The 26,990-nt window shown below is 36.5% G+C and overlaps 1 protein-coding gene and 1 long non-coding RNA gene across 3 annotated transcripts in view; one reads left to right on the forward strand and one right to left on the reverse strand.

Annotated features, from left to right (window-relative positions):
* Positions 1-6,050, reverse strand: part of LOC126759597 (uncharacterized) — a 35,879-nt gene extending 29,829 nt beyond the window's left edge. For both annotated transcript variants that reach the window (XM_050474472.1, XM_050474471.1), the window contains exon 1: positions 5,530-6,050. In XM_050474472.1, coding sequence (XP_050330429.1) covers positions 5,530-5,532 — 3 coding nt within the window. In that variant the 5' untranslated portion in view covers positions 5,533-6,050. The remainder of the gene's footprint in view (positions 1-5,529) is intronic.
* LOC126759605 (uncharacterized) overlaps positions 1-26,990 on the forward strand; it is a 140,320-nt gene that overhangs the window by 33,344 nt on the left and 79,986 nt on the right. The window lies entirely within an intron of this gene.

A 26,990-nucleotide genomic window follows, 5' to 3' on the forward strand; every position in this document is an offset into this window, starting at 1 on the left:
AGTATTTCTTATTGTGGTCATCGCCGCAAGTAGACCTGTCGATGGGCTGTTGATGATTTCAAGGTATGATGAAATCTTATTTCGAATTCGAAAAATTCAATCTTTTTAAGCAGAAGAGCAAAGGTTCCAGCAATAAGTTATTTCTGAAAGCCGTCGCTGTAGGTTTGCATAATACAAAATGATATGTCTTCGAAATGAAACATGATGATAATTTTCAAGCTTTCATTATACAAAGTTTAATTTGATGACTACTTTTGAGGTTAAGAATACATATGTCTAAAAATTTTATTCTGTCGGTTGTAATATTCGCATACTGTGTTCACTGTATTGATTTAAAGAATCATCTACGTTTTTAAGAAGAATAAAAAATTATATACGAACAGAAAAGTAATTTAAAAAATTTTTGTAATATTGATGTGGTACGAGTGTGTGGTGTTCTTGTGTGTGGGTTCTGTTAGTGTGATGTATTGAAGTGTGACAGTGTTGTGCCTTTCTGTAGACGTGCGTTGATGTGGTGGATTTAGGGGAAAGCTTATCTCATTTAGCCAAAAATGATAATGATAATTTTTCGAAAATTTAATCAATGTAAAAAAATTAAAAAATTGTTTACAGTGTAGTAGTGTACTAAAGTATTACAAAATACTACTTGAAATTTTTCTGTGTTGAATTTTTATAGCCTTCTGTGACTTTTAGTAGTCATTTTGGAACCTTTTTCAAACCCGTTCGCCTGGTATTAAACTAAACTGTTTAATAACTGTCGGTTATTTAAGAAGCGAGTTTATGTCGATTCCGCCATATTCATTTGTCTGTACATACACGAACTAGTCCCTTAATTGTTGAGTTATTGATCTGAAAATTTGCATACGTACTTTTTCTCTTCATTCGTCGAAACAGCCGAAATCGGACTAATATAGCTGTCCTACATACTGAATGATTGGTCAAGTCTTTGTATGGAAAATTTTTTCTACGATTCACCGAAGTTTTGCGTGACATATTGTGCAAGACAACATTACAAGCTGCAAAGATATTTTTCAGATCGAGTAGAACGAGCCACCATAGATGCCTTGTAGACCGGTCTACTTCAAGTGCTTGTAAAGAATCTTTACTATTTTTGAAATGCCAAAAAATGTCAAGCTTGATACGACTCACGCGTGATCTGTAAAAAAAGGCTATTGAAAAAAGTACCTCTACTTGGATCACCCGTTATATTAATAGTTTCCGTTCAAGCGAAATTAAGGTTTCTTCTTGTTTTACTTAAAAGTATAAGCAGGTATAGAGCAGCAGAGAAAGTAAAGCAGGCACGCAAAACATAAATATTAAAAAAAAAAAAAAAAATATTTCAAATTATTAACTAATTGTATACAAATATTCTCAAAAAAAGTTATTAGAAAAAATGTTATGTTTAAATATTACAATATTATATTATTTATCACTAAAATCCACTGTATTGAAATAAAAGTAGCGTTTGGCACGAATTACTGACTTTAAGATTTCTCTACAAAACCATAAAAGTCATACTTTATGAGGGAACAGTAAAAAAATATAGCACAAATTTTACTTACAAGCTATTCAAAATAAAATATTTTAACTGAAATACTCTTTATTCCGTGTTCCAATTAAACTGGTACAGCACGGCGTATAAGTAACCAAAAATAAATACTTCCGTAAGCAAACAAAATTGTGGCAACAAAGCTGCTTTTGAACAACGATTACATTTCAAATCAATTAAAATACACACCTCTAAAACAACACTGAAAACCAAACAAATATTCTGTATTCATACATCAAAAATCCCGCAACAATTGCAATGCCCTGCACGCAACTAACACAATTCATGCTTGTTCCACTCGTTTCTATTTCGCTTAATGCCACGCTTCCAGCAAAATTTTTGCCCAACAAAATACCGAAACTCAAAACAATGAAAAAGCTAAAAAATAAAGCAGAAAATTGAAATGCAAAGAACAATAACTCGTCAAAAAAATATATATACTCGCAAACACAGCTTCGCATTCCTTTTGCACCGCAAGCTTGGGAAAACAATCCGCGTTTGCGGACTTAATAGAGCAGAGTGCGGTGCAAAACAAATCAACATGGCGATTTACATGCGTCGCTGTGTGTGCGCGCATATAGAAAGATGTGCGAAAAAATTAAAATTCCCCACTAAATTTAGCAAATGCAGCGCGTGCAAGCCGCAAATGCAACAAAAAATTAAAGTGAAAAAAAAAGAAACAAATAAATCTAAAAATTGTTTTCCCGTTATTTCGACTGAAATTCGAATACTTGAAATTCCTTGTTCCGGGTGCGTGCATAACTAAATGCACACATACGCATGCACATACAAGCACACTTGCCTGTCCACTGCCTTCGAATCGCCACTACACAAATTTACAAATTTTATCTGCTGCGAGCAGCACCCAGTCAGAGCTGCATAAGTTTTGCCTGCACAAAAATTTTACTAGTTCGGCGTCCTGCTGCTCGTGTTTTACAGTAATGCTTTAACACTTTTGCATTTTTGTGGCTTCTATTGCGAGTTTATCCCAAAATTGTTGTGTTTTTCTGTTCCTTTTTGTGCTGGGTTTTTCTATGGTTCCCTATTAAATATGGCATACTTCAATTTGGTAACATTCCTTTGCACTTGCTGCGTTTTTGTTGGCGATTTTCTAGTTTCGAAGCAATGTTCTAGTGTTCGGCTTGTTATGTGTGTAAAAAAAAGCTTCTACTTGAGTGTTATGTAGGGAGAAATGTGCTTTGCCCTCACAATTCACTGTTTTGATGCAGTGATGGAGCTAATGGAGATGGATGAAGTTAACTACAAAACGTTTTTTTTTAGAAAATTTCATTTCTGAAATAAGTTTGAGTATAAATTTTGTATAAGGTTTTCCTGAATTTTGCAATTATTAAATATTGTTTGTGAAAAAACGATCCAATACAAATAGTTAGACGTTTCATTTAGTATCATGAAGTTATAAATTATAACAAACCTAAAATATAGTTGAGAATTGTAATTTCCTAAACTCATTGTTGTATGTAACATAACAACAGTTTTTTTAAACAAGTTTAAAAATTTTTGGTTTTTTATGATTTTACCATGCGTTGTGACACGTTGTGAGTCCCTTAAGTACTCTTTGAATACTGTTATAATTGCTGATAGAGAAGAAAGTAAGCTACAAGATGTCGATTAATATTTCAAAGAAACTTCGTAAAAAATTCAGTATAAAACTATATTTTCGCTTTAAGGGGCTTCTAAAAATCGATTTTTTTTTGTTGCTTAAATCTCTGTAAAAATTATTTAAGAATATGTGCCCAAAGTTATAGTTGGCAATTCGAAATATTGTCCAAGCTAGAAGGGAAATTGTGACCGAGCGTCTAGCAAAAAGCGGTAACTTTGACGCGCGATTTCTCGGTTTTTCATTTTTACGATTTTTCTTAATTGGCGGGCAGGATAGAAAAAAACTAAACGTCGTATGGAATTGGGGCAAAGTTTATTATCTTTGGCATTAAATTATCTTCTATTTAAACTAAAAAAACTAAGAAAAGTCAAGTTTGAACATATTTTTAAACAACATAAAGTAAAATTTTTTCGGTCAAAAACCATCTTTTTTCAATTTTTAAAAAATTTTACACCATTTTTTTTTAGAATTTTCTTAGTTTAACTAGAAGATAAATTATTAAAAAATAAGATACTTTTTGAATTTTTTGTTTCCGATTTAAATTGTGACCTGCATCCTGCCCGCCGTTCGACAAATGCACATGCGAGAATATCAAAGATTTTGCATCCATAAAATTTGTGAATGATTTTTAAATATATAGCTACAAACCCTAGATATCTTGCTTTAATCCATTAACTGTTTTACTCAGAAAAAAATCGATTTTTTAAACCTCTAAAGCAAGCTCCCCCCTTAGGCTGTTATTTTGACACCGTAAGCAACTAAAAACTTAATTCAAAACTAGTATTTTCGAAATCAAAAGCTTGATCTATTTTGTTTTCTTTGTCGTAGTGAAATTAAGCTTTCGTTTACTTATAAAGTGAATATTTTATTTTCATTCTTAAAGCTTGGTGAAAAACTTTTAAAATTTTTAGATTATTTATATATAAAACAACATAAATTTCTAAGAAACTTTGAGCATATCACTTTTTAACAGTTTGTCAAAATTTTAGTATGAATATGAAAAGTTTAAATTTTTATTATTATTTTATTTTATTTATTTCTTAATGTTTATTTGTTTTATTGTATTTTTATCATTTAATTTTTTTTACTTTTTTTATTTTTTTATTTTATTTTAATTATTTTTAATTTTACATCATTTTTAATTTTATATTACCTTAGTGTATTTTATTTTTTATTTAGGTTTAATTTATTTTTATTTTGTTCATTTTAATTTTCTTAATTTAATTATTTAATTTTTTTATTTAATTTTTTTTTATTCAAAGTATACATTTTTAGTTTAATAGTTATATTATTTTTCTGCTTTATTGGCATAGACACCAGCCCGCCAGTCATTATATTAGTTTTTATTTCATTTTACTTTTTACATTTTATATTATTTTAATTTTTTAAATTTAAATTTAATTTTGTTGCTGTTTGATTAGTTATATATTTTTAAATTTAGTTCAGTATATTTTTTTTATTTTTTATTTTAGTTTATTTAATTTTTTATTTTCATATTAGTTTGTTTATTTATTTTTATTTAATTTAAATTTTTGAATTTATATTATATTGTTTTCATTTTTTTTATTTAATAATTTATTTTTTTGTTTTATTGATTATATTCTATTTTAGTTCACTTCAATGTATTTAATTTAATTGAATTTAATTTAATTTTTATTTTAATATGTTATTTTTATTTTATTTTTCACTTTTTATTATTTTATTTTATTTCACCTCATTTGATTTTTCTGAGATTTGTTTGTTTTAGGTCAATCGCCTCTATGACTAAAAAATTACATATTTTTCGATGCCTACGAATTTACGAGTTAATTAATTTATTAAATTCCAAATTAAATTTGAACATTTTAGACGAAGTATAATTTTTTAAATTTATTTTCTTCATATATTGAATTTTTCCTCCCGCCTATAATGCAGTTTTTAATTTCCCTCTTCACCACCTTGCAGCGCATAAATATCACTAACACAAAAATGCCAGGCATTTGTGTATAACAAAAAAATGTTAATTCTTCCACATTTCTCTTTTGCGACACAAAATCCAAACGATGGCACATAACCACATACACAATGCAAATATGGCGTTTACACTCAACATGCACAAGCGCAAGTGGTGCACCATAACTTGATTGACGCGAGCATATCCCTTCAAGGATTTCCATTTCTAACAAGTATATTTGCCATTTCGTAAAATTTGACAAGCAGAAATGTTTGCGCTTCCTGCTTTGTTGAGATTTTCGTGATTTTTTAAATTTTTATTTTATTTTTTTTTAGCGGTAACTTTTTTATTTGTCTAAATATTATATATGCATGCATGTCCTTAGGATGAAGGAAGTATAATAAACTTGTATGTTTTTGAGCCTACCATTTGTGGTGAATTTAGCACGTGTAGAATTTTCGATGTAATCCTCAGTTGTGTTGTCTTTGGCTTCGCTGTAGTGGTTGTATCCTTTTCAATGTTACGTATGTATGAAAGGACTAACAACTTCCGTCTAAAGCTAGATTACGGTGCGGAACGCGAGCGAGTGGCAAACTAGTCAACAGGAGTTAACAGAGTGGCACACGTTGACAGCGGCGTCAACGGCAACAACAAAAACGATAACGGATAACGGAAACGGATACGCGCAACACGAACGGAGCTCAATCACTTGTGCTTCCTGTGATGTTAGGCTTGAAATATTTTCGTTTGATTTGAGAAATTAATTTCAGTTCACCAAAACTTGGCACAGTTTTCGAATTTATTATAATTTTCTGTTTATTTCGTTTTTATATTGTAATTGCTTCCAGGAAGCGCGCGTCACCAGCGACCTACTGCGCGAACTATACGATTTTTGTCGTCGTTCAGCTCGTTGTGTGAGCGTGTTTCAGGCGCCTACGACCGTCGCTTTTCACTTTCAAATTAAAAATGTTGCCGAGGCGATGATATCAGTTACTAATATAAGCCAGAGAAGCCAAGCGAGTCGCCTGTGCCAAAGTGCCAAAGTCAACAGCAGCGGGCCGCGACTGGTAAAGACGCAGCAAAGGCTACAACAACGGCAGAGACGATCAAAGCTGCAGATCGCATGCGCTGAGCGGCGGCAACGTCTAGTTACAGAAGATCTCGAAATATTTGCGCCAGTGTTGTTGTTGTTGCTTACTGTATGCGTTGGCCTTACAAAGTGCATCTCACAAGCGTCGAAATCGGTGACGTCTTCTCAGCACAGCGCACCGAATGCGGTTGCGAAATTCCGCCCTCGACCTCTGACAACTCGCTTCGAGCTGAACCAAAAAACTGAGGATGAGAAACAAGAAGAAGAAACTCAAGAGAAACTGAAAGTGTTAGCAAATGAAAAGAAAAAGCAAATATCAACAAAAAAAGTAACGAAAGCTGCGTTGAATACCAAAATCAATAAGCAAAGCGCACAACCAAAACACAGTCCGCAAGACTGACGCGGTCTCTGCTAAGCTTCACTTACGAATCTGCTAACCACGCAGTTGCGGGGTAAAAACCGTCATTCAGTCGCATTCGTCACTCAGTTAACAGCAACAACATCAGCTGCTCGTATGTATATACGTTGCGGTTCCTCATTTTTGATGCGCTAACGACCAACTTATCTCTTCAAAAATGTCTGAGCTGGTGTGTGTTGTGTGAGAGAGCTGTAGAGCGCTTGTGCTGCTTGTGGTCGCAAGCTGCTGTTGGCGTTCATTCGTCGTTCATGACAATGACATCGCCATCGCTGACCAGCAGCCACTGTCGGTTGATGTTGTTACTGTTATTGTCCACATTTGTTCCGTACATTCGTCAGTCGAATGCGAGTCGAGAAGTAAAAGGCGGTCAGTGATAAAACGACTTGTAATGCAAAACAGTGGGACAAAATTTTAATCCGGAACCGGAATAATATATTTCAAGATAGTCGAGCTTAAGTAATAAGAAGGGACCCTGAAGTTCATCCAAGAGCCTTATAATTACACAAGTAGGCTTGTGGCTATAAGTCAGGGTCCATTCTTATTTGTATTTCACAAAATGTATTAGGGTAGGAGTTTATTTTACAGAACTTAAGTCCAAACAGAAAATCATAGCCTTAGATATTTTAATTTTTTTTTTTAAATTTACTGTGAAATAATTTTCCATAATGTGCGGCCTAAATACTAGTTTCTCTGTTGACATTTGCAACAAGCGTTTGCTATAAAGTTTCTGAAGTTCAAACCAGTTTTCCATAGCATACTCCTGACTCATCAGCCATTAATTTTCATACCTATTCACTAATGTTCACGTGGAGGAGAATACTTGCTCAATCTATACCGATGGGAGGTATTCTCTGAGGAGCTTAATAATGTATATCTCTATCTTATCGTCTATCTAAGTCAGCTCCAAGCAGAAGTACTGGACATAGCGAGTGTTTGTGAACTTCGAGGGGAGACAGAAGGCAACCATTTTCATAGAGAGTTAGGCGGCACTACAGTCTTGTCGTCGCCTAAGATCAACTCCAGTGTACTAAACAAAGCAAAGACGGCTTTACATTCACTGGCAGGTTAACACGACTTATCCATAATTTGAATTCCGGGTTATAGGAATATTTTCGGCAACGAAAAAGCAGACGAGTTGGCTAAGTTAGGAGTCCCTCTAAACGAGTACGAGACAATACCGTGTCCGCTAGGAATAACCAAGAAGGAGTTGGTTGTAGATATCGCTCAATTTTGCAAGGCTGGCTGCAAAGCTGGCGAAACAGATATGACAAAACTATGACAACACAAAATCTAAGGACTTATTACGTAGATTCAGGAAAAGTATATATAGACTTACTACAGCTACCATAATACTGGCCGTTTGAAGAATATGCGTTAAAAATGGTAATACCCTACAATAGCACGTGCAGTAGCTACAAGCTCGAAAGAAGTAGGTACTCACTTGCTCTCTGAGCGCTCCGCTTTATCACAAATCAGATATCGAATTTTTGAACCCTAAAACTTGAATGTCTATATATATGATATGTAGTTTCAGTGAGAGCGCCAAATGGTTTGAACTCGCCAATTTAACGTGATATCAAGATAAGGTCTTACCATAGGAATGGCGCTACTATTCAACCCTAGAGACACTGATATCACTGTAGGTAGATTGCGTGACATTTTTGCCTTTTCACTCAATAGCTTCAGAACATCTTGATCTTAAACTAATTTAGTTCTCCGGTTTTGAGGAAGTATCGAGCGTACTGAGTTCTTAGAGTATTGAGCTTGTACAGCGGTTTAATCTTGCTGTCCTTAAATCGTACGCGATTAATTTCTGTATGAAACTCGGTAAATCTGCGACAAAGATGTTTGATATGATCAAGAGGGCTTACCCAGATGTTGCTTTAGCAAGAAGTGGTGTGTTTTGGTAGCACCAGGCCTTTTGGGAGGGCCGGGAAGAGATCGCTGATGAAGACCGCACAGGCCGGCTTCTCCTCACCTAAAAAAGGGAGCAAATCCAAAGTGAAAACAATGCTCATTGTCTTTTTTGACATCAAAGGCATCGTCCACCATGTTTTTTTTCCTCCTGGACAAACCGTCATCGGCAAGTTTTACGTGGAAGTCCTCAAGACACTTAAACGAAGGATCAATCGGGTCCAACAAAACGCCGCAGCCGATTGGAAGTTACACCAGGACAACACGCCGGCTCTGCCCGCCTTTCTTGTGAACAGCTTCCTAACCAAGGCCGGCATCCGTAGCCGCCCGACAGCCCAGATGTCGCCAAAAGCATTTCGTTTTGAGATTCGTATCTTCGCAAGAATTCGAAATTGAATAAAACTTAAAAAAGTTGAAACCTCATTGTATTTTAATAATTATCGAATATTTTATTTGGGTTGTATGAGGGAGGACCATAGATTTTCAATAGGGTTATATCGGACCTTCCTTAGAATGGATAAATAGACTTGTACAATTTTGTTCATTGTTTCATCTATGTACATAAAGTTTGCGAGAGATTAAGTAAGCATGCAGCCCCGCAACAAGAGTCGTTCATCATCGTATTTAACTAGTAGTTTCTTCAATCGATTTCCGCCCAACGCCGACCTATTGATCTATATTATATGTATAGTATATACCTTCATCACTGAATATTGTTGACATTTATGATTTAAAAAACGCCTTAGTTTTATAAGTGTTGGCGAATAAATATCTCTTTTTGAAGTTGAAGTTCGTATCAATCATATAAAATCTGTCGCATGTCGAATATATTGTATATATATATTTAAATACATTCTTTTACAATAAGTCAATAACATTTTCTATAGAACTTATTTTCTTACTTATCAAACAGTTGGAAGAGGTCTGTTTGATATTTTATTGTGTAATAAAAGTATTTTTTCTCTGGCTCAGTCACTCTTTTCGCTGCACTGTGCACCACAGGTGGCGTTCCGCATAGCAGTGGCGGCAGCACAACATGAAACGTGAGCCAGCATAACCAAATAGTGTGTACGCTAAGCGAATAAACGAAACCGCAAAAACGCTAATACATAAATGCAAGTAATGCCAACAATGTTAATAGCGTTGGCTGTGGCGCTGGCTGGCTTTAGCTGGACCGCAGCAAGCTCATAGTGGAGATGAGTAAGCGCACAATCACAACCAGTTTTGCAACATTTTTTCTCTGAAAAGGTGAAACATTTTCCACTTCGTTGACTTGCTGGTCTCGTAACATGCAAATTTCTCGCAATTTACATGTCTCCCCGACGGACAGTGCGCACGCATGCGCTGTAACACAAAATTGTTAGTCAGCATGCGGGAAGTGAGATAAGCGAGCTTAAAATGTGTTTGTGTTGGGAGCGGAAAAAATAGTGATAAGTGAGCGCACGAAATGAGCAAGATAGAAAGAGAGAGAGAGAGTAGTTGAGAAAACCGGCAAACGGTGACGTTTGTTTTTGAAGTTGCTTTGGTCGGCCTTCTTTTGTTGGCGCGTGGTTAAGTCACCGCCGAGTAACGGTTTGTTGGGAAACGAGTTTGCATTGTTTACTGGGATTTTTATAGATTTTGTTTTTTGAATTTTTGGGTTTCTCATAGGCGCACAGTGAGTAGTTTCACTTTCGTTTGCGTTTCGACGTAGTCAAGTTGCATGGAGACACTTATACTCTCACTTGCTCGCTCTCTCTTTCTCTCATTTTCGCTGTCAAGTGTAACGGTAGAGTGTTGATAACAGGTTTGCAGCATCTGTGTTGTGGTTTTTACACGCTGAATTGTCACGAGGGTCTGCAACTTGTTATTTTTGTGGTCGCACCTCACCTTAGCATCTTACCACCTTACCTCTGTGGTTTGCGCATCATTCTACGTATGCAGCTGTGATCATTTCAAGTCTGCTCTTTGCACTGTATTCCGGATCACTTTTCCTTTCGATCCGTAGCCGGCGGCTGCATTTAACTGACTTTTAATAATGTTCAAGCGGATGTTGCAAGTGTAGCTTCATGTGTTATGGCATATTTTTTGTTGTCGTTTTAATTTCTGAGTCACCAAGTTTTGGTTCGTCCTTTTCTCTTGCGGAAAAAAAGTTTTGGAAAGAGTATCTTAAACCAGTTGCCGCTGCAACTACCCATCCCCGCACGGGACATTTGCCAATGTGGCAAGCATATTTCTTTTGTTATATAATCATCTTCGTGCGATCGTCTGTTCATTTTCGTTCGTAATTGCATTTCTCGCTTGCGACATTACAAAAATTTCAAGTTGCACCAACCGTTGGCTGTTGCCTGGCTTATCGGTTGCTGCACAAAACGTTTGTGGTAAAATTTGTTGTAGTCACTTTTTTGTTGCGGTCACTTTCAGCAGTCGGTAGCCGCTGTAGATTTTGTGTTGCACGTTATTGCGGTGTGGCGTTGTGGCTGTAGGTGCTGTTACTTGAACTGGAAATGAAAATGAAGTTAACCACCATCGCTGGAAGTTATTAAATTTTGTGGTCACTATTCAGCTCAGCTGACCGGTTGTTGGTGTTGCGCTTTTAGTCACTGGCAACGTGCTACGTTTCGTGCACCTTGTTGCAACCATCGTACCGGGCGGCATCTTGCAACACAGCTACTTGCCACCAGAAACTGGTTGGTACACCGCCTTGCTATGCAATACCTTGTTATATTGCCTAAATAGTGCCGGCTGTGCTATTGCCACCAGTTACTTCCTTCTTCTTTTCGCGGTCAGGTGATTTAATATTTGCTTTAGATGCGCTTCTTCTTTCTTTGTATATTTTTTATTCGTCACATTTGTTTATTTTTAACGTTGAACTTTATTTTTATGTCACCTGTTCTTTGTGCGTTGCAAGAAATATATTTTGCAATAATAAATGATATTGACGTCATTACAGGTCATCGCTGATCAATTTTTAAGGAAAATAGTTTTTTTGGAATCGTATATTTGGAATACCAAAACCCATATGAGTAAAATTCATATTAAAGGACTATTTTTTAAATTCTTTAAACCCAACTTCATAAATACCGTTATTATGCTAAGTACCGTTATGTAGTTAGTTTCGCTCAGCACCCATTTAGTGAGCAGCTAAAAAAATCGGAACTACAGTGAAGTTCTCCAGCTGGTTCTTTATCATATAATTTTTATATAGAATCCCAAAATGTCGACAGAAATTATTCCTGAAAAATAATTCGCTATAATAGTTCCTTAAGATAATTTTGTAGCGAGTAACCAAAGAAAATATAAGCTTGAACTTAAAATAGTCCAATCAGCCAGATCCAAGATCCCCGATCAAAGCCGAGACTAGCTTCAGGTTGGAAACATTATCGTTGTTGTCACCTGAGAGTGTCTCATTAGAGGTATGTTAAGCTATATTCTGCCAATTTCAACGTATAACTTGAACTAAGTGAGAGGAAATCCCTTACTAGCTGAAAACGGTTTTTTACTGAATGAACTCCTATCTCGTCTTTCCTCACTTTTCTTCAAGTAATTTTTGGTGTATGAATGGAAAAAACATTGAATCTCACACCTCATAAGCCAATGGAAGAAGTATTAGGAACCACTAGAACTAGGATGAAATATTTCCCCTCAACTGAAAACGCACCGTTATAATTCTGCAGCACACCATTTCCGGATTGAAATTTAGAAATTTGCAAACAAAAGTTTTTAATCATGTCTTCTTCTTCTTTACTAGCGTAGAAACCGCATACGCGGTTATAGCCGAGTTAGCAACAGCGCGCCAGTTGTTTCTTCTTTTCGCTACTAGAAGTCAGGTCTTTCTCCAGATCTTTCTAACGGAGTGGACGTCTTTCTTTTCCTCAGCTTCCCCCGCCGGGTGCTGCGTCAAATACTTTCAGAGCTGTGGGGTTTTCGTTCATTCGGACGACATGACCTAGTCAGCGTGGCCGCTGTCTTTTAATTCGTTGAACTACGTCAATATCGTCATATATCTCATAAAGCATGAATAAATGACCACAAATCTTCCGCAGAACCTTTCTGATGAGACCTCGTTACGTCGACTCATCAGATGTTTTCATCGTCCATGCCTCTGAACCATATAGCAGGGCGGGAATAATGAGTGACTTATTGAGTTTGGTTTTTGTTCGAAAAGAGCACTTTATTTCTTAATTGCCTACTCAGTCCGAAATAACACCTGTTGGCAATCTTTATTCTGCGTTGAATTTCGTGGCTGACATTGTTGTTACTGTTAATACTGGTTCCAAGATAGATGAAACTATCTACGACTTCGAAGTTTTGACTGTCAACAGTGACATGGGAGCCTAGTCGCGAGTGTGATGACTCTTTGTTTGAAGACAGAAGATATTTCGTCTTGTCTTCGTTCACTTCCAGACTCATTTGCATCGCTTATTCATTCTGGAAAAGGCAGAAATAACGGTGTGGTTATTGAGGTTAATGATTTCAATGTCAGCAGCGTACGCCTGCAGCTGTACACTCTTTTGGAAGATGGTACTTTCTCTATTTAGTTCTCTTAATAATTAATTCTCTTTTTACGGATCTTTTCCAAAATTTGGCGCATGGTGAATATTAATTGTTAACTCGGTTATAAGCGCGTAAGCGGTGTCTACGCCAGTAAAGACCATATTCAGCTGATGTTGGCTTCTTATCTTAGGCCGCTATATTTGAGTAGTTCGGCCGGCAATCCATCGGCCTCCATCGCTTTGTTGTTTTTCAGATGGGTAATTGCTATTCGAACCTTCTCATGGTCGGGCAATGGAATGCCTGCTCCATCGTCATCGATTATGCTTTCACTGCCATTCAGCGGGCTGGAAAAGTCCATAATTTTAGTATGCTCTGGGCATCAGTCACTAGATCACCTCTTAGGGTTCTACAAGAGTATGCTCCGGTCTTGAAACTTTCGTATTTTCGTAGAATTTGTGACTGAACCGACCGCTAAAGATGCCTTCTTTTCCCAAAGATAAAGTCGCTTCATCGTTTTCGTTCCATCCTGAAGACATATTTGGTCACATCGTCCTTCTTTTCCGTCGGGACGTTTCGCAAATCAGCGAAATGTTGAAAAACTTTGTTTTGATGCGGATTTTAGCTAGACGTTCATTCAACGGGTGAACGACAGGACTAGGCGACGGAGTCTCTCTCCCAGCACCAATCCCACACCGCTCCTTTATGTGGCCACTGGACCTACTCGTCTTAGTCCTTGTTCCATCCATAGTTCTTCTTGGACGACGGTAATGTCAGCTTTTATTTTAACGAAGACATCAACCAGCTGGGCAGCGGCACCTTCCCAATTAAGGGATCGGACATTCCAGGTGCATGTCCTTAAATCGTGATTCTTAATGTGTTTGGGGGCGTTTTTTATGTGGCGGTTCCAAACCAAGTGCACAACCCTTGGGAGGGATGGTTGGCCTTCTCAATTTGGCTCGCCTTCAAACAGATGTTCTTTGACTACTCAGAGAATACTTGGTCTAAGACCGGAAGCGTAGAGCCATATGTAAAAGAATCGTTTCTGGCCACTGCCCAGTGAATGGCAATCAGAAGAATTTTCCTCACTTGCATGAACTTCTACATACTACTACTACATACATTCATACTTCTACTTCCTCTAAAATGAATGATGTATTTGAAATAAAATTATTCATCCTCTTAGTTTTGGTTTTGGGTTTATCATTGATTTGTGTAAAACTTTATTATTTATGTTTGTTTTAATTTTGCTGTTTTTGTTACTATCAGAAATTCATGGAAAGAGGAGCACTTTTTATTTCAGCGGCCAGCTATTTCGTTGTTTTATTAATTTCCTTATGTTTCGTCTGATGTTGGGCTCTTATGAGTGTTGCTTGTAGCGCTTTTATATTTCGTGCAGTTCAGTTTACCATGAGTTAGAGGTTTTCAAATTTAACACATATACATACTAGGTCACCATATTTAGGGTCGATTTGTGGGGAAGCAAAAATAGCCCATTGCTTTGAAAATCATATTCATTCGGATTAAGATACTTTGAAGGAACCATGAAAACGAATTTGATGTCCTCCAATTTGAACCTTTGCCAAATTTTGAAAAATCCCACTTTTTGACCCATTTAGAGTGCTGCAATGTTAAAGTCCGACCCCACTAACTTTGGATTCCACCCATGCCAGTGGCACACCCTGAACTCCCTGGGGGTTCCCCATACAATCATTTCAAAAAATCACCATTTTTGGATTTACAGAAAAAATCAGCAAATTGGTTTTTTTTTTATTTTTATTTATTTATTTATAATAATATCTATTTTTTTTAAGAAATTTATTTAGTCAGAACATATGTAAATGAAAAAAATTAATTTAAGTGAGTTATAGAAAAGAAATTTCAAAAAATTATTGTTTGGTTTCTTTTTTCTTTCATGTCTGGGCAATTTCGCACGGCTCTCTAATGTCGTCGCCATAACAGCCTCTACATTTTCCGGTATAACCCGTTTGGAAACGCTAGCTAGCAATTGAACATGTCGTTCCGTTCCTTGTATGTGTGATGGAATTTTTGGATCATTAAACGGTGGATCATCTTGATTTAAATATTCTTTCAATGTATCGTACGGAACTCTTCGCGTGAATGGTGGTTCAAATACGATATTTATATCATTGAAATTGATCATTTCCGTATAACTTGTGCAATTAAAGTTTATATCTGGTTTTTTATAAACTCTAAGTTCCATTGGGTCGTCAACATCGGTTCGATAGCGTAGAATTTTCTTGATGGCACAGTCGCGCTTTTCTTCCCTATCATCAAACAACATTGATAACAAGATATTTTCCGAATGCGCATAATATGAATTATCTTTAATTACTTGATTGACAATTTTGCGTAAACGAGGTTCTAGAAATCGTGACCAACCAATGAACTTGAAAAAGAATGCACTGCCGTACACGACAGAGCTGTAATACTTGTTATTGAAGTACATTGGCACATAACATTTAATTATAAATTCAACCAGAATTCTTAAATTTGCATCTGGATTTTCTGTTGTCACATATAATCGCAATAATCCAGCGGCCTTGGTGAGTCACCGAGAATGTACAATTTTCCCTGGTTTGATGTTAGCCAGATCCACCGGAACCACGCCGCTAGAAATTGCATGGGCCATTTCTGAAGTACTTCTGGAATCGGTGGAAAATTTTTTTTTTCTGGAGCAGGGGGCATATTTTGCAACTCAATTTTCTGGAAGCCGTCCACCACCTAAAAATATATAATAATAAGATAATTAAAAATGGTTCATAATTATAATAAATGAGTGATAGCAATAACATACCGGAAGAGTTTCACAAGTTTCGATTTGTCGGCTCAGTTTTCCGGTTGCCGATCTTGGTCCAGTGCTGGTTGATTTATCCAAAGCTTCAACCAAATGCCGAAACGGAAGTTCGTTGAAGTGTAGAAGGCAAACAAACCAATGCAATGGTCTTTTTAACAGCGATTCGAATCGTCGTATAATCCACCGTGTGGGCCAGTTTTGTTGGCTCACCGTCATAAATATTCCATTCATCCAGTGATATATTTTTTATCGTTGAAAAACCATTTAATTTGGTTGTTTTGTATTTTTCATGTTCCAGTCCTACGTAACTAATCAATTTAGAATTGATTCATTGTTAGTTTAAGATCATTTAATTTTTTTCATTTACATACATATGTTCTGAATAAATAAAATTCTTAAGAGAAAAAATATATATTATTATAAATAAATAAATAAAAATAAAGAAAATGCATAGCAATTTAGCTTTTTTTCATTTCACCAAAAATGGGGATTATTTGAAATGATTGTTTAACCCCAGGGGAGTTCCAGGGGGTATGTTTGGTGGGCGGATGGGGTCCAAAGTTAGTGGGGTCGGTCATACATTTGGACTTTGCAGCACTTAAATTTCGTGCAGTTTGCTCACCCAAAGGTTCGACCCAAATTGGGGGACATCAAAATTCGTTTTAGAGGTATGGTTCCTTCGCCAAAGTATCTTATTTTGATCCCTAGAATACGATTTTCAGAGAGCAATGGGCGATTTTTAAATCGACCCGCCCTAATACATACATATGTATAGGCAGCCTATGTTATGATTCACACATCTATTTCACAGGAAATCACGAATGATTTTATTTTCGACAAATTTGGCATTTATCGCTAGTCATTTGAATAATTTGCGGATGTTGCATTATTATGCACTTAGCAGCATAAACTTGCGAACTGAGTTCATTACTTGGAATGCATATTGCTCTGACGAGTCATAATGGGACACACTTGAGAAATTGTGGCAAATGGTGAATATTTTCGGTAAATCGACAAACCATAGATAAACGCCTTTAAATTTTACTCTCTGTTACAAATAAGTATCAAAATTATTTACATATTTTTCTGTATGTGAATTCAGTCTGTAATCAATCGTGGTTTCAAGTTCCGTTCCAGATGGAATCTGCTGTTAAATAAAAATGTTAAATTAGGTATATTCAAATATAATATTTCTCCTACCTATACTACGTTCAAAGGAAGGAAAATATCGCCCGAAACATAAGGTTAATCGGACACCTTGTGTTAGACATTTGCTCCACCACTCTACATAGTACGTGAACTAATTTACAAATTTTAACCAAATTTAAATGTGGGACTTCCGTGTACTCATCAGCTTCTCTTAGATTAACTCAAGCTAGGAAACAAATTCGAAATAAAGGTGAAAATATTAATCTAAGGCAAAATAACTTCATGCGACTTAAGTATCTATTATAATAAAGATTTACGGAACAAGCTAAGGTATTAATTAATTATTATCCGTATAAACTATCCAAATCTTACGATTACGTTCCGTTACGGATATTTCGAAGTGGAATTAAAAGCTTAAAAAACACTGATGGTAATGTGACCTTACGCGAGGGTTGCTCGGAGAGTGTCTGGCGTCACTGTCTCTGGCGGCGAGAGCTTCCTATAAGACTTGTAACGGGCTTAATCGCAGGTAACTGCAAACAGCTAGATAAGTATGCTAGAATATGAATCGGTAGAATGGCAACGGGTTTTTCAATAGCCGTTTTTTGTTCTACGTGACTGGTAGTCAAGCTCTCATGTTGTTTTTGTTCAGGATTCTTTGGCCTGAACAACGTTTACAAATCGTAAAACTATATTACAAAACAATTCACGTGTTTCGCGAGCTTCGCTTAACTTATGGTCAACATAATCGGCATATTGAGAGTACTCACCAACAACACCATCATCCATTTTGAGACCCAGCGTTCATTATTTAATAATATTCGACCGAATAGACCACGCAGTGAAAAAAATATAGCAGCCGTAGCTGAGAGAGTACGAATACCGTGAGAGTAGATTCGGCGCCTTTCGCAGCAGCCCGAACTGACATATGGAACGACTTGGCGCATTTTATGTCGAGATCTTAAATTGAAAGCATGAAAAATATAGCCTGTGTAAGAACTGAAACCGAGACATCGCTTCTATGTGCTCTTGAAAAGTTCCAAGAAGATCCCACGTTTTCGAGCTCAATTTTGTTCAGCGATTCTGCTTCAATGGGTATGTAAGTAAGCAATATTGCCGCATTTAAGACAAAGAGCAACCTGAAAAAATTCAAAAGTTGTCATTTCATCCATAAAATGCAACGGTTTTATATGGTTTGTGGACCGGTGGAATCATCGTATTGCACCATGATAAACGTCTATTTGCTGCCTGAAATTGAAACTCGTGATTATGGTGACATTTGGTTTCAACAAGACATCGCCATTTCCCACACATCGCATCAATCAAAGGATTTATTGAGAGAACTCTTCGGTGAGCAGATATCATCTGATCTGAGATCTGAAGTCTATGCGGACAATATCGCTTCGATTCAGATCTTGGAGCAAAATATCACGCGTGTCATTCGTCATTTGTCACTAAAAGTAGAAACGGATGGACTATCTGAGACGCTAAAATTTTAAAGAAATAATTTTCAGAAAATAAATGCCAAAGAATGTTCTTTCGATTGATAATAAACATTCCCCAACGAATTTGAGGTTTTTGCAGTTTTCTTAATAAAAGTAGGGAACCTCGAAATGGATCACCTTTTATTTAAAAAAACGTCATATGACATGGTGTGAATTTGATGTGTTCTTATATGATGTAATGTGATGCAAAATGACGTGACGTCATGGAATAAATGTTTCTTGTATTAAAGAGAAACAAGATATTAACAATGTTGACTTGATTTGTTTTGATATGATGTGATGTGACGTTGTACATTGGGAGGTGACGCGATGTGATATGGTATGATGTGACTTAATGCGACGTGATGTGAAATATGTCACAGATTCTAACAAGAAACGAAAACTATTTATTAGATATTAACCGGGTTCTGAACTTAAGGAATCGCACAACTTCCCTTAATACCTTATCATTATCATGTAATATTTTACACCTACATACAGGGTGTTTTTTAGAGGTGAAGTTTTCAATGAGGCAATACTTTTTCCGAGTTGGTATTTTTAACAGCTGTTACTTGATTTATATGCGATTTAAACTCTGTACAGTTTGCCATTTCGTAATGAACCTACTTACTTAGGGAGCAACGTTCGTAAATAATGGAACTTTACTATGATGAAGTTAATTTTTAGTTGAATGGGTACGTTAATAAATAAATTTGTCGCGTTTGAAATGTGTTACGGATTGCCAATGCATTGCCCACACTCTAGTCACACGGTTATAAAATTGCCAACGCATTGCCCACACTCTGCTCACACTGTTATACAGTTGCAGCACTCTAGCCACGCTATAAACGGAAATAAGTTGTTCTTTTTTCGTGCGAATTACATCAATCGGGCCACATCATTCCACGTGCAATCATCAACACCTCTTTTTAGTGAATCAAGCAATATATATTTCGTAAGACAATTGTTATAAAAATTATTTAATCGTAAAGTACATCCAAAAGCTTTGTATAAAGTGAGGGCTGATTTGCTGTAAAGTGATCAGTCCTCGTATTAATAAACGTGGGGTGCAACACCCAATCTGGAACTAATTAAAATTTACTTAATTTTGTACACTCAATATTAAACAAAATGATAATAATCCACAAGCCACGGTTCAGATGCCGTAAAATCCTCAAGGAGTCATTGTTTGGCGTGTTCTATTTGCTGAGGGAATCATTGGTCCATATACAGAAATGAAGCCGGCCATGTTGATGTGGACAGCCTTTCATGCCATGCAACCAACATAACGGCAAACCCTTAACTTTATAGTAAAGCTAATGTAGCTTTTTTTGGCCATAACATTAAATTATATGCATAAAACGCATATATCCAAAAAAACACCCTATATTTATAACACTTATTATCTATCCTTTGTCGTCTTCTGTGTCAGTAATATATATGTATATATAGCACACATGTCTAAGTTCTTATGTGCAATTTGCGGATGTTGCAATCTCGTTCACTCTGAAATGAGTTGCAACAAAAACTTAAACTACAATTTGTGAGCGGAGGCCAAACAAACAAAATTTATATATAGAATATATGTATATATAGTATATGTGTATGTGCGTATGAAAAAATTATATAAGTAATGAAGATCCGGAAAAGTTGCTGGAAGGACACAGTGTCGAAAGAAGTTAAAATCACGCCCGCCGTTGCAATGAAAGCTGCAACAAAAGGTGCAAAGGGCAAAAACATGCGAGAGAAACTTTCGATTTTTATGCGCTGCGACAGTGAGCAGATGAGCTGCAGTCAAAAGCCGCAGCCTGCACTTTGCGCACACATACATACTGACATATATGCTTTTATGTCTACATATGTATAGGCACCTTGCGAAGAGACGTCGAAGACTTATCGCGCCCAAATGAAAGTGAAACTGCTGAAGCAGCTGCTGTTCTTGTTGTTATATGGCGAGCTACTTTTGACTTTTTATTGTAGGTGGCAATTTGAGGGAGCGCATTTTGTTGCAAATCGGATGCAAACGCACGTACCAAAGCTGATTGACGAGTTGCAAAAGCCGCAGCAAAGCACAGGTGAAGAAGAAGAAGGCAAAAAACGCTAAGGGAGTGTCGAAATTAAAGCAGACGTTGCAAATGCAATAAGCAAATGGTTTTTCACTGCTGCCACAGATCGGTGGTGTTGCAAAGAAAGGCACTAGTAAAGGCGTGAAAGAACGACGGCAGCAAGGAGAATGACAAATTTATACCACGAAAAAACGGAACACTACTGCTCAGTTGGAAAACGCGTGCGAAGCGGTGAGGAAGAGACGATGAAGGTGAAGATTTCAAGCGGCGAGGTTTTCCCACAAAGAGATAAGGCACATTCGCAAGTGTAGTGCAGAGATTCCTACAAATGAGCTTACCTTCGTGTATACAATTAAAACACACACCGCATACATATGTATATACAAACATGTATCTGTATATAATTCTTATAGTGTTGCTATATTCGTTTGTTTTGTTTTTCTCTTTAATTATGCGCTTGTGCTCGTATTCCGCTCATACAGCAAAGGCAAACAGAGAATAATTATCAAGTTGGTCGTTGCGAGTGTGGAAATTTTTACAAGTAGTGAAATTGCATTCCAAATATCAGTCATGAAGTTGTATGTCTGTGCCAGTGCTGCATTGCTTCGATTGTGCTCCTCAGTTGCTGACATGGCTTTGGAAGATGAAGGAGCTTGTTAGCATGTTTCCTGCACGGAACATAGCGTGTACTGCAAATTTCTATTCCAAGTCAGTCTTTTTATTGAAGACAGTTTATTTTGCTTAATTTTTAATTAGTAATAACTAACCCGTAAATTACCTTTTTAATTGCATAAAAAATGATCATGGGCCTTCAAAAATATTTCTTTTCTCGACGTTTTCTATTTATATGGTTTAGACTTAGCCCGAGTTCTTCTGTGTTCTTATTTCTATCTAATTTTCTGCTCTAAAAGACTGTCTAAACACTGTCTAACAGTGTTTACATTATACTTGTAGTCTAAAAAATACCTAAAAACCCTAACAGTTTCCAACGCGGTCATGCCGGCAGCAGTTAAATATTTTCCAAACTGGACCTGTGATATGAGACATGTTTAACGCTCGATATGTATACATTTGTAAAAAATGTCCTCTCTCGAACATTCCAAAGGTCGGTTCATCAACTTACAGGGTCTTGGATCATATTTTACTATAACAGGCGTATCCTGGGGCTTCTAGGGTAAAGTGTTGTTTTTAATTGGCCGGATAGACGATGTATCATTGGCTGACTAATTTGCACCGTCCTCAAACCTCGAATAGCTGAGATTATATGTACTTAATTTCTATTATAATACTAATGAAACCTTATAGGACAAAACTTCACTGTTATTAAGGCAGGAAATATAATATAATTTATTTAAACTATACACATCTATATTTAATATCTGTACTTTATATATATAAACCTATATTTGATAGCATATATAAATATATATATAATAATCCATGCAAAATTTTAGAAATGAAGAAGTTTTCCATACAAATTGTTACGTGGTTATATAGGTGTTCTTCTTTTCTGGCGTAGACAGCGCTTACGCGGTTATAACCGAATTAACAACAGCGCGGCAGTCGTTTTCTCTTTTCTCAATGTGGCGCCGATTGGAGATTCCAAGCGAAGTCAGGTCCTTCTCCACCTGGTCTTTCCAACGAAGTGGAGGGCATCCTCTTCCTCTGCTTCATCCGGTGGGTACTGCGTCGAATACTTTCAGAGCTGCAGTGTTGTTGTTTTAATTCGGGGAATTATGCCAATGCCGTCGTATGTCTCATACAGCTCATTATTCCATCAAATGAGATATTCGCCGTAGCAAATGCGCAAAGGATCATAATCGCAGAACCTTTCTCTCGAAAACTCTTAACGCCGACTCATCAGATGTTGTCATCGTCCATCCCTCTGCACCATAGAGCAGGACGAGAATAATGAGTGCCTTATGGAGTTTGGTTTTTGTTCGTAGAGAGAGGATTTTTTTTCAATTGCCTACTCAGTCCGAAGTAGCACCTGTTGGCAAGAGCAATCCTGCGTTGGATTTCTAGGCTGACGTTGTTGGTGGTGTTTACGCTGGTTCCAAATAGACGAAATTATCTACGACTTCAAAGTTATGACTGTCAACAGTGACGTGAGAGCCAAGTCGCGAGTGCGACGACTGTTTGTTTGATGACAGGAGATATTTCGTCTTGCCCTCGTTACATGAGTTTATGAGTTTAAAGAATCGACTTTTTTATTCTTATTATATTCTAGAACAGTTCTAGAATATTTTCCTAAATTTTCAAGTTGATCCAAGTAATAGTTTCGGAGATACAGCCTTAAGAACTTGTGAGCTCGTGGTTAAGTGCACCGGCTAAGTGCGCCGTCTTTAAACGCGTTTTTCTCGAAACTGTGTCTTTGAAGTCGGTTGACAAGATTTCTCAAGAACTACTCAACAGTTCTTCATGAAATTTTACACAGGTTTTTGAGATACAATTCTCAAAGACTTGGACGAAGGATTTGTTTTTTCAATTACAACTATTTGAAAAAAAAAATGACGCGAAATTTGAATTTTTTTATGGAACTCTCTGCAAAAACTCCAATTTTCAGTTTTTTTCCTTCGCCCAAGTTCTAAGTTAAGGTTTCAACTAAAATACATATGTTTTCACTTTAGATGATCTTGGAAGGAATTATCAGGCCAACGGGGGCCATTTTTTTCCGAGGGGTCATCGAAAATATTTCTTTATATAAGAAAAAAATTGTTGAAAATAGGGTTTTTTCACCCGAGGAAACCTATGTATATATAGTTATCCGATCTGAACAATTTTCTTGGAGATTGCATCATTGGCTTCGGACAAATTTCATGGAGTTGCAAGTTATCGAAACTGAATACTAATAATTTAAAAAACTGTACTATTTCATTGACATGAATATTTACCTAAGATTGTACCTCTTTTTCCAATTAACTTGAAGTTTTATCGGTCATGCTATAAACATTAAGAGACGACGGCATCTCAAAGCTCTCAGTTGTCAGATTAGTTGAGCTCGCTTTTCTCACTACAGTCGGTTTAGCATAATCGGTAAGCATCCGGATTAATGTATATATGCGATCAAGAACTGTTTATTCGCCAGCCTGAAAATTTCATGGGGAATGCTTTGGCGCTACAATATCACTGATACTCACTGTTTCTTAAGATCTGGTAAGCAAACCGTTCCCACGACGGTCGGGTCTATGTAACCGGGACGGACTCGGATTTTTTATCCGGCCAAAGACAATCAACTCAGCAGAATTCTACAGCTAAAACGACAGTCATTAAAAGGAAGCTCCTATAAATTTTAACTCGCCTTAAAATTAGTACTGTGTTTTGTGGAAAACTCTTACTATCCTATGATCGATTGAATCCGTTTAAACGTGATGAAAGTGGTTGCGAATCCTGAACTTATTTATGTAATCGCTTTCTGGGTAACATAATATGCTAAAGAGTAACCTTTTACAACTTGTTCCATAGAAATTTGTTTAAAAATAATCTGAATTTTATTTTATGCGCAGTTAATGCAAATGCACATTTAGTAGTTGCAATCTTTACGTATTTTCTTTTCATTTCGCCCATTGCACATTGTGCGGAGAAATTGGTGATAAAGCGCTTTTCGTGCTTCATCTCAATTTCGCCGCAATCTCTGTCCCTTGCTGCCACTAGGCGCCTCACAAGCAAATCTCGTGAGGTGTTCGATAGTGCAACGTCGTTCACATTGTGCCACTTATTGGTTTCTTCCGTTTGTTTTTACTTCGTGCGTTCACACCTCAACGCCCTTGCGCCTGAGCTGCTTGGCTAAAACTTAATTTTTTCTTACACCATTTTCCAGCGATTTTTGTGGCTACTGTTCGAGTTTGCTCTACTCTTTTCCACTCTTTTCTTCGTGCACTGTGCTAAAGTGTTGCGGCAGGCGACGTGCCTCATGATAAATTTCACAGCACGCAAGCTGTTGTGGCCTTCATTTAGCACCACCCGAATGCGCACTTGAAAGCTCTCACTCCCACTCAACACAGCCTCTTTGCGTTTGACACTCAATCCCCCTTGGCTTGGCTTGGCGTTGCGTTTGCTCTGCGCTAGTTACCTGTGTACACTATCATCCAACAAAATAAAAGATTAAAGAAAAACAAGTAAACATTACAAAAAATATAAGATAACAAGTAGAGATAAAGAACATAATGCAAATGTATACAAACATGTTTTGGTCCTTATGTTTGACTATAATGAGAACCCAAACATTATCGGGTAAACCCCACAGTCATGTTTGTTTGCATTCAATAGAAAATAAGATTACATTTTACAAATATTGTATTTCATAAGAAAATAAACAAAACAAAGAAATAGATTAAGAAAATTGTAATCACTTTAGTAGTTATATAAGCAGAACATAACTTGAAACATCAGAGAATAAAATATAATGTCATAGAAACAACATCATTGGCATTTTTATTTCTCCGCTCGAACAAACCTAAAACTCGCTAGCCGTGGCACCTCTGTTGCTTCTCCAACTGCTTCTAATTCTCGTTTGAAGACTCGTTGGTGCGGGCGTTGTAATCGTTTGTTCGTTTTTGTTGCCGTTCGGTGAAGACGTCAACCGCACACACAGTGGGGCTGGCTTGCAAACGCCCAGCCTTGGCTGTGACTGAGCTGAGCCGGGCTGAGCCAGCCGCTGCTTAACTTTCGGTTTAAAGTGGCTTATTGTGTATTGCGTGCGCGCCATTGTCAACGTTACAGTTTTAACTGGTCGTTGCGCCATTTTTGTTGTTGTTGATGTCGCTTTATTGTCTTCATGTTTGTTTTGCTCGACGGCGCTATCTTTGTTGCAGTTCGGTTCGTGCTGTTGTGATTGGCAACATGCACCTTTGGATTGTTACGACTGTCAGTGCGGCTGTTGCCGTTGTTGTTGCTGTTGCTGTTGCTGCTGCTTAAGCAGCTGTTGTGTTGTTGTTGCTGTTGCAGTTTATGTATTTTACAACAGCAATTGTTGTCATTGCTGACATCCTGCGCATGCAATTTTAATACTATTGCATCCCGATTACGTGCCTTTGATCTGTCGTTTTCTTTATTGCTGTCTGAGCCATTGTTTGCTTTTGGGCCGTGTTTTTCGTGCGCAACGAGACAATGAAAATCGGTGAATTTCTGTGAAAAGCTGAGGTTTCGTACACTTTTTGCTACTGCATATTTAATAGCAATATTTATTTTTATGCAATTTTGGAAAATTGTTCGACTTTTGGATTGCAAATGGTGAATATTGATGCTTACATTGTCTGTAGCAAAAATTTGATTCTCAGTATGTCTCTTACGACTTTCGTCGACACCTTCAACAATATGGATACTTGCCATTTTTAAGAAATGTTCCAAACTAGAAATTATACTCAATGTGAAAATGAGATGTGTCAAAAAATTTAATAAAATTGGATCAATTGAGGCTGCAGCTTGATTTTATGATGTCTGAAAAGCTGCGATATCTTTCTTTTTGTAAAATTGGTATGGTTAACTTTTCTTTTAAAATAATAAGTTTTTCATGATCCCCTTCAAATATGTACAAAAAGCCCGCAAAAATACTCCTGTAAAGAATTTTTATATGAGGAGTTAAATTTATTAAAGTTTGATAGGATTTGATAGGCGTAATTTAAAGGACGAAGAATTAATAAAGTAATAACGAATAATGAACAGAAAACGTCAAAAGGTTATAATCGGCTTCTTAGTTATAATTTTATTGAGAGAAGTTTTCTCCTAAAAATTACAAATGATTCAAATACAAATCAATACAAATGTCTACAGTGATTTTTTTGCCCTAGACATAGCATCTACTTTGGATATAGTTGGACTCATAAATCCTGAAAATATCGATGCTTTCATACTATATGATTTTATCTTTATTTCTGTTGTACATTAAAAACCAGAAAATATGAACCAAAAAAATATATGCCACTTAAGTTTTGAAAAGCAAGGATACGTTCAAGTAAACTGATAAGAAAATGTCGAAAACATATGCCCAGCTTCAATAAAACTACTTTTAATGAGATTTTCCTGTTTAATTATGCGATTTAAAATTTATTTTAGGGACCAGCAATAATCTGCTTTGATGGGACGATTCCTTTAAGCTTCCTTTCTTCTCCTTCCTTCTATCAGCCTAGTTGAATAGCTTTTTCTCTTCTTAACTAAAATTTCCACTAAAATTTCCAAAACTATGCGAAACATTTTCTAGATGAATGTTGGTATAGTCTAACTTGATATTTATATTTGTTCCTAGAGTCTGAAAGCTTGTCAGCATATTTATCTTAGAATTTTTAATACCAAACTTTTCAAAATAAAATTTCCGGAACAGTCATATGCGGGATTAAATCTGTATATTTCATTAGGTACTACCAATTCCACGTTTCAAATTTTCCATAATATGCTTCGGAGTTTTTTTTATAAATTTGGTTAAAACAATCCCTTCCTCGTCGACCGCTTTGAAATATTGCTTTATCATTCCTAACTT

The sequence above is a fragment of the Bactrocera neohumeralis genome, chromosome 5 (genome assembly GCF_024586455.1).
Source record: "Bactrocera neohumeralis isolate Rockhampton chromosome 5, APGP_CSIRO_Bneo_wtdbg2-racon-allhic-juicebox.fasta_v2, whole genome shotgun sequence".
NCBI lineage: Eukaryota > Metazoa > Arthropoda > Insecta > Diptera > Tephritidae > Bactrocera > Bactrocera neohumeralis.